The 12,520-nt window shown below is 39.1% G+C and overlaps 1 protein-coding gene across 2 annotated transcripts in view; it reads left to right on the top strand.

The window, feature by feature from the left end:
- The window catches only part of LPAR1 (lysophosphatidic acid receptor 1), a 69,337-nt gene that overhangs the window by 26,741 nt on the left and 30,076 nt on the right, over positions 1-12,520 (top strand). For both annotated transcript variants that reach the window (XM_030237557.2, XM_009096760.4), the window contains exon 3: positions 9,493-10,240. In XM_030237557.2, the coding sequence (XP_030093417.1) occupies positions 9,493-10,240 (748 nt within the window). The remainder of the gene's footprint in view (positions 1-9,492; positions 10,241-12,520) is intronic.

The raw sequence follows: 12,520 nt of genomic DNA, 5'->3' as shown, positions 1-12,520 counted from the left end.
TAGATCACTAGGCCAAAGACTAGAAAAAAGTAGGTGATTCTGGTCATTGATTAGTAATACTGAGGTCTCCACACTTTTGACTTGGGAGCCAAAAACAAATGACGACAAGAAGCAGAGGAAAGACTGGTGTCTCAGTGTAGGAGATTATGGTAGAAAAAATTCTATTCTCTCATCCTCTTGTTGCAAAAGTAGGCTCAAAATTGGTACCTGTACAGGAAGACTTAAATGATTACATGAATTCCCACAGATTTGAGTAAATAATTGTGGATATGACAGTTTATAAAAGTCTTCAATCATAATAAAACATCTTCAAGCATCTCCAGACAATCTGCTGGGAGCCATCTGTATGTTTCTGAGAGTAAGGAAGACCTTTTTAACACACAAGGACATAGTGAGATATGTATGTAAAGAGACAATTACTAGATTAAATATTGAAGTAAAGCACTTTTCATGCTTGGGCTGCATGGGCAGCTTTTGCCTATCATGTTTGGTATGAGTTTTTGGATACAGTTTAGAAAACAACATTGACTAAATTTTTTTTTATTTCCCAGAGGACATTATTTTGCTTTTTGAAATTGAGGAGGTGCCATGGTGTGCTGCAGAAGTAATTTAGAGACTAGTGTTTTAAGGAAGGATTTTTTTTTAAACTTGGAAATAACCTTGCATGCCTTTTGCATGAGCTAGACAGCATCTTAGTTGCAAAAGAAGAGCTGTGCTACTTTACTTTTTTATTTATTTATTTATTTATTAATTCCTTATCTTTAAACTTTCTTTTGGCATTGCCAGCATAGTTGGCTTCCTTCACATTTGGTCAGTTTAGACTCAGAAGTAAATACTACTATAGGTATTTTGCATACCTATATATGAATATGCATACATGTTTACACATTGCAGTAATAAATACTCTGCTGCTTATCATCAGTCCTTTAACTTCACCAGGCAAACAAGCTTATTTCCCCTGGGAGGTAATCTCAGAGACCTCAGCAGGACCTTTTTTTTTTTAAACCAGAGCTCTTTCTGATAGGTTTTTGCTTGAACTTCAGTCTTACAGCTGCTCATTGTGGCACCCCAATAAGAGAAGTTCCTGTTAATTTAGTGGCAAATGGCATTTTCCCAAGATTTGTCCTCTGAGTCAGGTAACAAAAGACTCACATTTTGAAAACTTTTTTGAAAGTCACTTCTGGGTCCCAGATGTGAAATTGCTAATACTGCCTTAAATGTTCTTATGACTAGTGTGTCCACACAGGGCCTGCTTCTGGTGCTGCTCTACAACTCTCTATTGAAGCAATGCATTTGCCACAGTCATCTTTCTTCATACCCTCCTGCCACACTAATTTATTCAAATCTCCCCTCTTCTCTTCCACCCCCAGAATCTTGTTACCAGACACAAGAAGTGGTGGGTAAGAGCAGAGGCATTCTGTTCATATGTAAAGCTGAAGGATAAGTAAAGCTCCAAGGTAGTTTACCTCTCCACAGCTGTGATCTGAAACAGAAAATAGTTAGGGGACAGCATTCACAAAATGTCAAAGAAGTCAAAACAAAAAATTTCCCAAATATGCTTTGAGCTTTTTGCCACAGGATTTCATTGTAAGGCAGAAAAGATCTCAAATGAATCACAATAAATCACAATCTAGTGACTTCTGATTAGATAAGCCGTTCTGCTCTAAAAGAGAGAGAAATAAAATGTAACAAAAATTTATGATTTTTAATTTGGAGATATTTTTTATGTATTTTCTGACTTCATACCTCGAATATGGAAAAGTAAAATGATCTCTTGGAAACCTGACTAGTCTGATAATGTATTAAATAAAGTTAAATAATTCTGTAAGAAGCATTTAGCATCCCAGAGAGCTTTGCTGTTTGCAAAAAAAAGAAACATCACAAGTGGTGACCCATACTGATGAAAGTATTCTCTGAAGTAATTAGTATTTTTTCTCTTTGTGAATGGCATGAGATGAATTCTGCAATAAAAGCTTTGAAGAAGTAATGACTTGAGCTCCAGTTACTTAATGAACCAGAGACTTCCAACAGTGCCTCAGAAATGCTTAAAACAAGAAAACAACACAATTTCATCATTCTCTCTTTGCTTTTGCCAGCAGTGATCCTACCAGCCAAATAGTAGAAGCAAATGATTACATTTAAATAACTGCCTTGCAGCTGTTCCAAAGAAAAATCCAGAGCAGTTTCCATTAGAATGGCCCTTCATGGCCAGAGCCAAAATCCACTTCTCCCACTCTGTGCCGTTGAATACATCTCTATTTTCTCCTCATTTTATTTGAATTGGGGTGGAAGAAATTTAAGCTATCACTGCCACAGAATGCTTATCCTTCTCATAATATGCTTGAGAACAGTCTGCAGTGAGCTGGCACAACTGTTTTCACCCCTTTCCCCTATGAAGCACAACAAAATTTGCACTTTAGATTTGGTGCCCAAGTTTCTGCAGTCAACAAGTGTGTGGATGTTTTTGTCCCCTTTGAGCTGAATAAACACATTAGCCTTGTTACCAAAACAGACCTCTTGTGGTGGTAAATACAGCAAACAGGAGAACAAAAGGAAGTGGTGAGGCTGGAAAAAACAATTTGTGATTAAAAGTATATCCACCCCGTTACAGACATCATAGGGAAAACTAAAATACCAGTACATCTTTTTTTAAAAATTATTTTACTAGGTGAAATTACTGGAGGTTCAAAATGCATCTCCATTTTGTTTAAAGTAGACCAATACTGCCTTAAAGGCAATTACTCAGTAAAGTGTGAACAAGTTAGTTATAGAGACCCCATTGTTTCTAAAGCTCTGAGACAAAGATTTTTCTGTATTCTGTTTCTATATTTCACGAATATCTCATTATATCAAAGCAAAAGAAACCCAAATTGTCTAACATATATTTAATGGAATAAATGTACTTGTTGTACTTTACTGTATTGTAAACACAGAATAGTCTTCTTATTTCTGTCTGTAAATCTCTATTTCCAGTCCCAAAATGAAATTTGCACTGCATTTTGCTTGTAGGCTGAACTCTCTCAAGGGCTCACTTTGCTGATTTGCTTGATGAAGAGCGATGGGAGGTGTGCCCTGGAGTTGGAAGCAGCCCCAGTGTAGCCCACAGCATTTTTTCAGCATAAAATTGCTATCTTTGAGCTGCTGTAGCCAATCATTTTCTCCCAGCTTGGTTTACTAACTGGGTTTAAAGGATGCATGTTGTAAATAATGAAATGATTTATGCATGAAAATTCATTTGGGATGTTATAGGTGCAGATTTTTTTTCCCCTCCAACTGCTTCCACTCTGGCTTTCACAGAGCACAGATAGGACTCAGTGTGCTGCACCTCTCTCCAGAAAACCCCTCCCAAGGTGGGGGTCTTTGATCAAGGTCTGTCCAGCATTGCACTCATCCTCACAGCAGCATTCAGAGACACACAGCTGTTTGCAGCTGGGGGTGAACTGGGCAAGAAAGTGGAGCAGCCCAATCAGCATCATGGCAAAGACATTTTCTGAAGGCATAAGAGGTGGAATATTTCAGTCACTAAATGAGATGATGGAATATAATTGTCTTCCTGTGTCTCCCACAAAGCCAGAAAGTGTTGAGCCTGTGCCCATGTTTGGCTAGTTTTTGTGAAGCTCAGCTTGTCATGAAAGCTACCCCAAAGGAAAAGAAGTTTTAAGAGCTTTGCAGAAGTTCTTTCTGTACTTTGGAACACTTGGGCTTAAGTACCCAATTTGGGCTCAATATGCTCTACCTGCACCACAGCCAGTTACTTTTCTTTTTTTTTTTTTTGCAAATATCTTCACATTACAGTGGGGATCTCCCTTTGAGCTGGGATGAGGGGGGGCAGAGAAAAAATAAATCCTTAGTAATCAACATACATAAGCTGTTCTAGGAATGTAAGTGAGGGTTGATGATGTAGAGCTATGCCCTGATTAAAACAGTCTTCATTTCCTCCTCTACTGGAAAACTTCTCTATGAACATTTATGTAGTACTTTTGAGGGACACAGCTAATCTGAAAATGTTGGATATGTGGAAAAGGAGCAGCAGTACAACAGTGTGTGTATTGCTGGCTAAGTTGTGGATGGATGAGGTCACTCTGTCTTTTCTTTTTCAATTCTTTTAATTAATTCTAGCTTTTAATTTCTTAAATCTCCTTTTACTTGCAGAATTTTGGAAGGTCAGCAACCTCACTAGTTTTTTTAGCTAATCTGTGGAGGTCATAATCATAGTTAATGGGATCTGTGACACTTGTGAATTACACCTTCCAAGAGTAAAACTGCCTGTTATCTCACTGTTGCTGGGGGCTGGGTCTCTTTAATACACTGAGTGCCTAGGATGTTGAGCTGCATTTTCAGGTATAGACTGTAGGACACCGAGAAATTCTCAGTTCAGTTTCTAGTAGTTGGGACATTTGTCAGCTCTAAGACTCTGTAGTAATAAAGTCTGCTATAAAAGCATCCTAAAAATTATTGGATGTACTAGCTGTTGCTGCATGATCCTTAAGTAACTTTATGCTTTAGGGTGTTTTAATAGCATTAAAGGGATCCTCTTTAGAGATTAAGAGATTAATTTCCTCCTGTCTTGTCACCTTTGTGAAGACCAAAATGAGTCTAGTGAAATGAAGTACCCTGCTGTGACAGAACCACCCCATCTTATTATACAGATTTATCTTTAAGTCTGTTGAATGGTTACTTTGGGAGATGCAATTCTGTGTTGGTGTTGGGGTTTCCTACTTCCATTGTGCAGATGAGAAATATGTCTGTGCATACGGCTAGAATGAATCAGAACCCTTGTCTTGTGACTTCATGATTTTTTTTTTTTACTTCTACTTTTGTCTTTGAAGGAAACACATCTTTTCTACTTTATTTTAAAGCTTTTCTTTCATGTTCTGCAGTTTGAAAAGTAGTCTGTGTTTTTCATTAGGTAATGGACAACTTTTTTTTGCAAATTGGATTTTTTTTTCCTCATCTGTTACAACTTTACTTTTGAAAACCCCATGTTTAGCAGTTGTGGGTTGATGAACTATTTACATATTGATTCAATTATGCCTATACTTACTTGTTTATCCTTATTTTAAAGATATTCGTAATTTATACCCTTCTTTGGGGATTTTGAAATTGGTAGTTCCCTGAAGTTTTTCAGCTTGATCCCTTCTAATATATTGGTAAACTTAAGTTATTTACATAAGCTGAAAGCAGTGGTACTGATATCCATTCACTGCTGCTCTAAAAGTAAAGATATAAGAGAGTTATTATGGTTTTGTAGTCTTAGTTTACCACAACAATATTAGAAAAATTAATTGCTTTTCATCTCCTCTGTGTCCTGGGTAAGAAATCAGTGGCATGTGGAGGTTAATTCAGCAAAAGACAAAAAAGAGAGGAGCAGAGTGTGTTTGGAGAATTTAGGGCTAAGACATTTTTAAGAGATTTCCTGGATACAGATTCTTTTTTTGTGGCTTACAAGTTTGAAAAGTGCTGTAAAAGTCAGACCTCAGTATTCAAAGAATACTAAGTTGGCTCTGCTTCTCTCGACAAGAAATAGGTGCACCCATGGCTGCTGGGGGTGGGGAGACAGTAACCTGCCTTTTTTTGTTTTGTGGATCAAGGAACTCTCCAAACTCTGAGATTGCAGAGGGGTTTGTAGAATGATCATCTTCCCCTCAGGCACCTCGTGCTAATTAATGCTTTGTTTAGGCAGGATCAGTCAATAGTATTTGAAAACTTTTTGATGTTTTTTTTCCACCCCAAGCATCTCTCCATAGACAGTCCTTACCAGGTGAGCAGCCCTCACCAGGTGAGCTGTCACTCACCACGGAGCTGGCAGGATGCAGAGATCCCCTCTCAGCCTCTGCTCCAGGCAGACTGTGTGTCCTCCCCTGCTGTCTCTGCCCCAGGAGGGGTAGGTAGTAATGGGCTGCTCTCCCAAGGACATCCAGTGGTCAGGCTATTGTGGATCCAAATCCTCATCCTGTTCTTCAGGGTGTGATGCAGAGGTGGCACAGAAGCAAGATGAATCAGGCACAAAATATGGGAAAGCTTACGTGGGCTCTTCTTCCCAGTGTTCCCACTGGCACCCCTGTGGTGTGATCCTGTATAACGAGAGGAGACAACCTGGAAAATAGTGCCTGAAAAGGCCAGTGCCAAGGTGAATTGAATGACTAATTGAAGAAGAGTGACTTTTATTTATTAAGTCCTGGTGCCAAATTTCCTGGTTTGTGTGCTGTGGTTATAACTATCTCATGATATTAAGAGATTGAATTCCATGTACTTGTGATTTTCTTCTTCTTTGATTTGGGACAAATGTGTCTTGGGTCATCTTCATATGGCAAGAGGAGACTTTGCTTTTAGCCTGCTTTTACTCTATTTTTCTTTATCTGTCTTGTTGGTTTATAACTCAATGTTTATTTCTTCCACACAGATTTGTCCTAGAGATTTAGTTAACATGGGCAATTTGCAGCTCAGTTTGTTTTAAACTCCTGTTGAGATATACTGAATGGATGAGGTAAATCTCCGGGCACCACACATCTGGCTTACACAGGCAGTGAAACACACTGAGTGAAACTTCAGGAAATTAAAATATAAACTTCCCTGCCCCTTTTCCTGCAGGGGCAGGAGAGGGGATGGGGTCTGCCTGCTTGCATATGCCTTTGTGGTATGTTAACACTTTGAGTACTGAAAGATACAGTGCATTTCTCTCCTGCTTGAGCCTTTCCAGTCAGTATCACAGCTAAATGTGATGCCTTGGGATTTTTATGTTTGTGACCTGGGAGGTCAAAACCTTCCTTTAAGATATACAGTGGCATCTAAGAAAGCTGATCATCTGGAAGTCCCCTGCTGGAATTTTTGCCAGCAAACTGTTTCATCTTCTTCTCTTCTTTCTCTTGAGGGGGATGTGTGTGCTGGGCTTGAAAAGCTTGCTTTTACATGAGATCTAAGGTTTTAGATTAGAATGCCTCAAAAAAAAGGTTCTCCAAAATTCCTTACGTGAACACAGCATTTTGTTTTCCTGTCTTCAAAATGAGAGAAGCAGTAGGTGAGCCTCATGCTAACTTCTCTGAGATTGCTCAAGTGCTGTCAGAGTTTTAAACTGAACAAGTCTGGCTCTGCAGCATTTTACATACCCTTATGTGTGTATGTACATTCCACCTTGGCTTGGCATTTCGTGATTAAGTCATATTTTTTGTCATTCTTTGTTTCAGATTTCAAACAAAAAGGTAGGGGAGAACATTGCACAATCAGGGAATAAATCACATCTTAAGCCCATGTGCAAAACAAAGCTACAAAGAAAAAAAGAAGGAAAAAGAAAGTAAAAGCATAATACCGGCCATATTTTAAATTTCTGAATAAAAAATACATGTTTTTCCAGGTGTAGCAGGCCTCTTTCCATAGGAGCAACATCTGAAAGAAAAAACTAGAGTGACAAATACACAGGCAAAGAGAATTTATTCAAGATCACAAGTATCCACTAGATCCTGCCTCCAGATATTGCTACAGAGACTAAAAATCCTGTGCATTACATAATTAATGCAGATGTTGGCAAGCTTTTATAAGGGCCACTAATTCATTCATATGACTTCCTCTCTCCCTCAAGGGTTCTCATACTTGACCTGTTATTACTACAAGGTCTTTAACCAAAGAATTAAAGCCAGATGTCTTATAGCTTTTGTTAAACGTCCCTTATAATAATTTTTTTTTATATGCAACGGATCCTACATAAGAACTTTCAAAATTTCTTAAATAATTAAGGCAAAAAGGCTTCAAATCCAAGGGTTGATGTATCCTAGAGGAGCAATAAAAGTATTATACTCACTGTGCTGAGAAATACTATTTACTCTAACTTTTTATTATCCTGGGATGGCAAACATTTCTGCTCAATGTTTAGGCTGGAGGTTAAATCTTTCTTAAAAGACCTTTTTCTTAACATAAATTTAAACATCATGTAGTCCGTTTGGGATATAGGTGCTTTATTGGAATTGGCTTAATTGCATCAACAAATGTAGAAATGAAAAGAAACAGAAACAGTTTTAGGTAATTCTAAGGAGATCTTTATCAGATACTGTTTTCACTTGAGTCAAGTTACAAATTCTGTTTCCCAATTCTGTATGTTTTTGTTTTCAGCAAGTAGGTTAGGTTAGCTGTAGCACTTCCTGCAGAGTAACTGGAGCTGTCCAAAACCTATGGTTAAGTTTGTATGTTTTAGTGGGAAGAAATTACCATCTTTAAGTGCTGTTGTTCTGTTCCTTGATTTGGCTTCTTACCTGCGTTGCTAAAACTGATCCTGTTTTTGTAAAAATTCAAGTTTAGTCGATAGAGTTCCAGAGCAGTAAAAGCAGAGAGGCAAAGGCAGATCTTATATAGAAAACTACTTTTTTGACATGTGTCTTTTGGTTTGATTTTTTTTTAAATTATTATTTTTACGTCTTTGTTCTTTACCCATGCTAAACAAGAAACCAGGATGTTTTTCAGAGGGGTTTCTTAAGGTTTGCCTTTTGGGAATTGCATCTTGGGTTAATTGAATGGAACTGAAAAAGGAAACTGATTAGTCATTTTCTTATAAGCCAACAATTTTATCCAAAACTTCCACATCCTAGTGGAATATGGGCTGGCTTGTTGCCCCCCTAGGTGTTCTCAGCAGAGTACTCTGCAAAAAAAAATTAATGTGTTCTCTGACATAGCCATGACAATAGTTAATGCAGGAAATAAAAGTGGATGCTTTTAACACTAGGTAAGCCAAGTATTACTTTTCTTCTTTCTTGGCTCACTCCTATTTCGAATTGGAATAAGTCAGTTCTGGTGAGTTATATTTAAAAGCATTGTGTATTTCCAACCATTTCTAGAAACATGGCTGGTGCTCACAGAAATGCTATGTCATGCTTCCTTTATTGTTCATAAAAGCACTTTTTATGGACATATGTTATCCCTTGTAATTCACGGTCTCAGAACATACTGACAATCTTTATTTAGGGTGTTCTTCCCACATTTCAAGACAGGACAAGAAGGAATACCCATGATGGAAAATGGAATGAGTTAAAACTTGCTTGGAAATATAATGCACATTTCCTTCTCTTCAAAGAACTATTCTTCTGCTACAGTCAAACAACAGTTCTGTGCACTGATAACATAAATAAGGTGTCTAGCAGAGTTAATTTTTCTTAATTATGAATTGCATGCCTTTAACTGAATCTCTCAGCAGAACTTCTTGGCCAGAAGCTCTTTTTCTATGCAATTTACAACTACATCAGAAATCATGCTGGCTCCCAGAGCAGATGGAACCATTTCTGGTTGTTTCTAATCTGGTTGCTGTTACTAGATTCCTCAGAGCAATTGTTTGTGAGTTGTGGAATGCCATTTGGTCTGAAACAATTAATTTGTTCTGAAGTGTGTTCCTTTCCTGTCCCCCTCCCCGCTCTTTGTGTATGTCTTAGCCATGAAGTCAATCATATGTTTTCAGTTCTGATGTCATTCTGGGTTTTTTTCTCTCTCTTTTTTTTTTCTCTCTTCTTTCAGTCCACAGCCATGAGTGAACCACAGTGCTACTACAATGAAACCATTGCCTTCTTTTATAACCGAAGTGGAAAATATCTAGCCACTGAATGGAACACTGTCAGCAAGCTTGTAATGGGACTGGGGATTACCGTCTGCATCTTCATAATGCTGGCCAACCTCTTGGTTATGGTGGCTATTTATGTCAATCGCCGATTCCACTTCCCTATTTATTACCTAATGGCCAACTTAGCTGCTGCGGACTTTTTTGCAGGGCTGGCCTACTTTTACTTAATGTTCAACACAGGACCCAACACTAGAAGACTGACTGTAAGCACCTGGCTTCTCCGTCAGGGTCTCATTGATACCAGTCTGACAGCCTCTGTAGCCAATTTGTTGGCCATTGCTATTGAGCGGCACATTACAGTTTTCCGAATGCAGCTGCACACTCGGATGAGCAATCGCCGAGTGGTCGTTGTCATCGTTGTTATCTGGACTATGGCCATCGTCATGGGTGCCATACCGAGCGTCGGATGGAACTGTATTTGTGATATCACCCACTGCTCCAACATGGCACCGCTCTATAGTGACTCCTACCTGGTCTTCTGGGCTATTTTCAACCTGGTCACTTTTGTGGTCATGGTGGTTCTATATGCTCACATCTTTGGGTACGTGCGCCAAAGGACTATGAGAATGTCCAGACACAGTTCTGGACCCCGCAGGAATCGGGACACCATGATGAGCCTCCTGAAGACTGTGGTCATTGTGCTTGGTAAGTGCTTACTTTGCCCACCCTATTCTCCCTGCTGTTTCTTATCAGGTGATTTCAGTAATGTGTGCTCAGCTCCTGGGGCTCAGCAGAATTTGGAAGACACTGGAAGAGGTGCCAACAATAAGAATGCCCAGAGTTCACTACTGTGACCACTGGGACTATCAAGCTTATTTATGGAAGTTGAGGTGACATGGTCACTCAGCCCTGTAACATGAAACCAGTGAAAATCCAGATGTAGTGTGGTGGTTTTTTGCAGCAATGCATGTTTAAAATCTTTTGTAGCAACCTATTAAATAATGCTTGTCCTTTTACCTTTCAAGACACCAAATGGCTTCAAACTTAAAATAGTACAGGGAAGGCTCGGTATTCCACTGAAGTATCTGTTGTCTCCATTTTGCCACCCAAAAGGTGTGTATTTATGTGAAATTCCAGTATATGGACAACAGTCAGGAGCTACAGGCTATTCACAAAAAGATTGTGTGTTAAGCAGGACTGCATGTACCCAGTCCTATAGTGTTTGGTGCATTTGTTAATACAGGAAAGTAGCATGTGAGATGCTGTTGTACTTCAGCACACTGCTCAGGAGGTGTGTAGGCTTCAGTGTTTGGCATGAGGGAAATACCATACCACATTTTGGATTCAGGAGGTTATTGTAATTTCATGAATAGTTTTACTTGGGTTTTGTCTGGGGCTCCCAGATTCCTTATGCAGAAGCACAGCCTAAAGGCTGAGTACCGTTCCCTGTTGATCTTTGCTGTTTGTTCTGTTCTTTGCTCCTGCAGATGATAGTGAGCTGAAGGCAGCAAGGATGGCGCAGGTTGTCTCCTTGTCCCAATACGTATTCTCACCTATTAGGTCTCCCAGTACAGTACGTGGGTCTCCAGGTATCCCAGTACCCAGTTGCATCAGATGGTTGCCCTAACAGTTCATACATGCAATTGTTATGCAGTCCACAAAGCCCAAAACTTAGCCCCATTTCTCTCCTTGCCATTCTGGTTCCCATAGGTTTATGACTTGAGCTTTCTAGCACAAACGTGGCAGAACGGTGGCAGAGATTTGGTGTGAGTCACTGTGTCAACTCACTTTTTAGTTTAAGAATTTACTTGTTGTTGTACTCTGACCTAGTGATTTGCTTTTTATCCAGAATATGAATTGTGCAGATAACTAGCCTGTTAAACTATTGATAAGAGGTATTCCTCCACATCCTGCTCTTCTCTTCAGGGCAGGAATTTATATGAGTTTTCCAAGGGAGACTGTAGTGGTTGGTGAAACCTCTCCTGACCTTCTGGTGGTTCAAAAATCTGTCCTTTCCCATATCCATGATTCTCATGGCAGAAGGCAAGATGAGGTTAAGAACACCAAGAAAATGTGGGTTTTGCAGTCCTCTATTAGGAAGTTCTCTGTTTTCCTTCCTGAGGACATTATTGTTCATACAGTATTTCCTATGAGGTGAAAGACTGGCTCAGACTTTAAAAAAAAGAGAAAAAAATGCAAAAGATCCCAAAAACAGCTACTAAAAAAAGTGGATGGAAAATAGTAGGCATTTCTACCAATGCAATGTGGAGTTCTAGCAATAAACAGTCACTGAATAAATAGCAAATGTCAGCTAATCCCAAGCATGTATGGTACTAGAGGTATGTCTCTGCAGCAGGAGGGATCCTTCTCCTGTGAGAAGAGGTCAGAGGGAAGATGTACAGCCCACTCACTGTGGCCACAATAGTCATGGTGTATAAAGAATGTAAAGTGACCCCTTTTCTTCCCGAATAAGTATGTTTTTTTCAGGTATTGTTCTAGAAAGAGTGAAACAATTCCAGGAGTTAAGGGGCATTAGCTAAACTGACGGTGAATTCAGTTTAGCTCCAGATGTAGTTCAGTAATACCTCTGATTCCTCGTAATGGTGAGATTTTCCAGGACATGTGCAAGTGGCACATGTTGAAGCTTTCTTCAAAATTCAATCAAGATATTATTTCTTGTTACTGTTGCACTTCATTCAGTCTTTTGCACACGCTGTACTTAAGTATCTCTTCTAGTCTGCATAAAATACTATTTACAGAAAAAAATAAGTTAATATTTTATTAAATCTGTTCAAAGGAAACAGAAGTGCTTGGTTGTGATACTCTTTATCATTTTTGCAGCTCCCACCTTGGTACTATTTTGCAAAGGGTTTGGGTTTTGGTTCAGTTTGGTTTTTCCCTAAGCAATGTGATTTCTAGAGGAAAGCTGGAGGAGGTGAGTCATAGGCCTGTAGTGTAAAGAAGCAGCAGCGCTTTCACCTCCTT

The sequence above is a fragment of the Serinus canaria genome, chromosome Z, assembly GCF_022539315.1.
Source record: "Serinus canaria isolate serCan28SL12 chromosome Z, serCan2020, whole genome shotgun sequence".
In the NCBI taxonomy this organism is placed as follows: domain Eukaryota; kingdom Metazoa; phylum Chordata; class Aves; order Passeriformes; family Fringillidae; genus Serinus; species Serinus canaria.
Note: the sequence above shows the minus strand (reverse complement) of the source record. Positions and strands in the feature narration are given on the sequence as shown.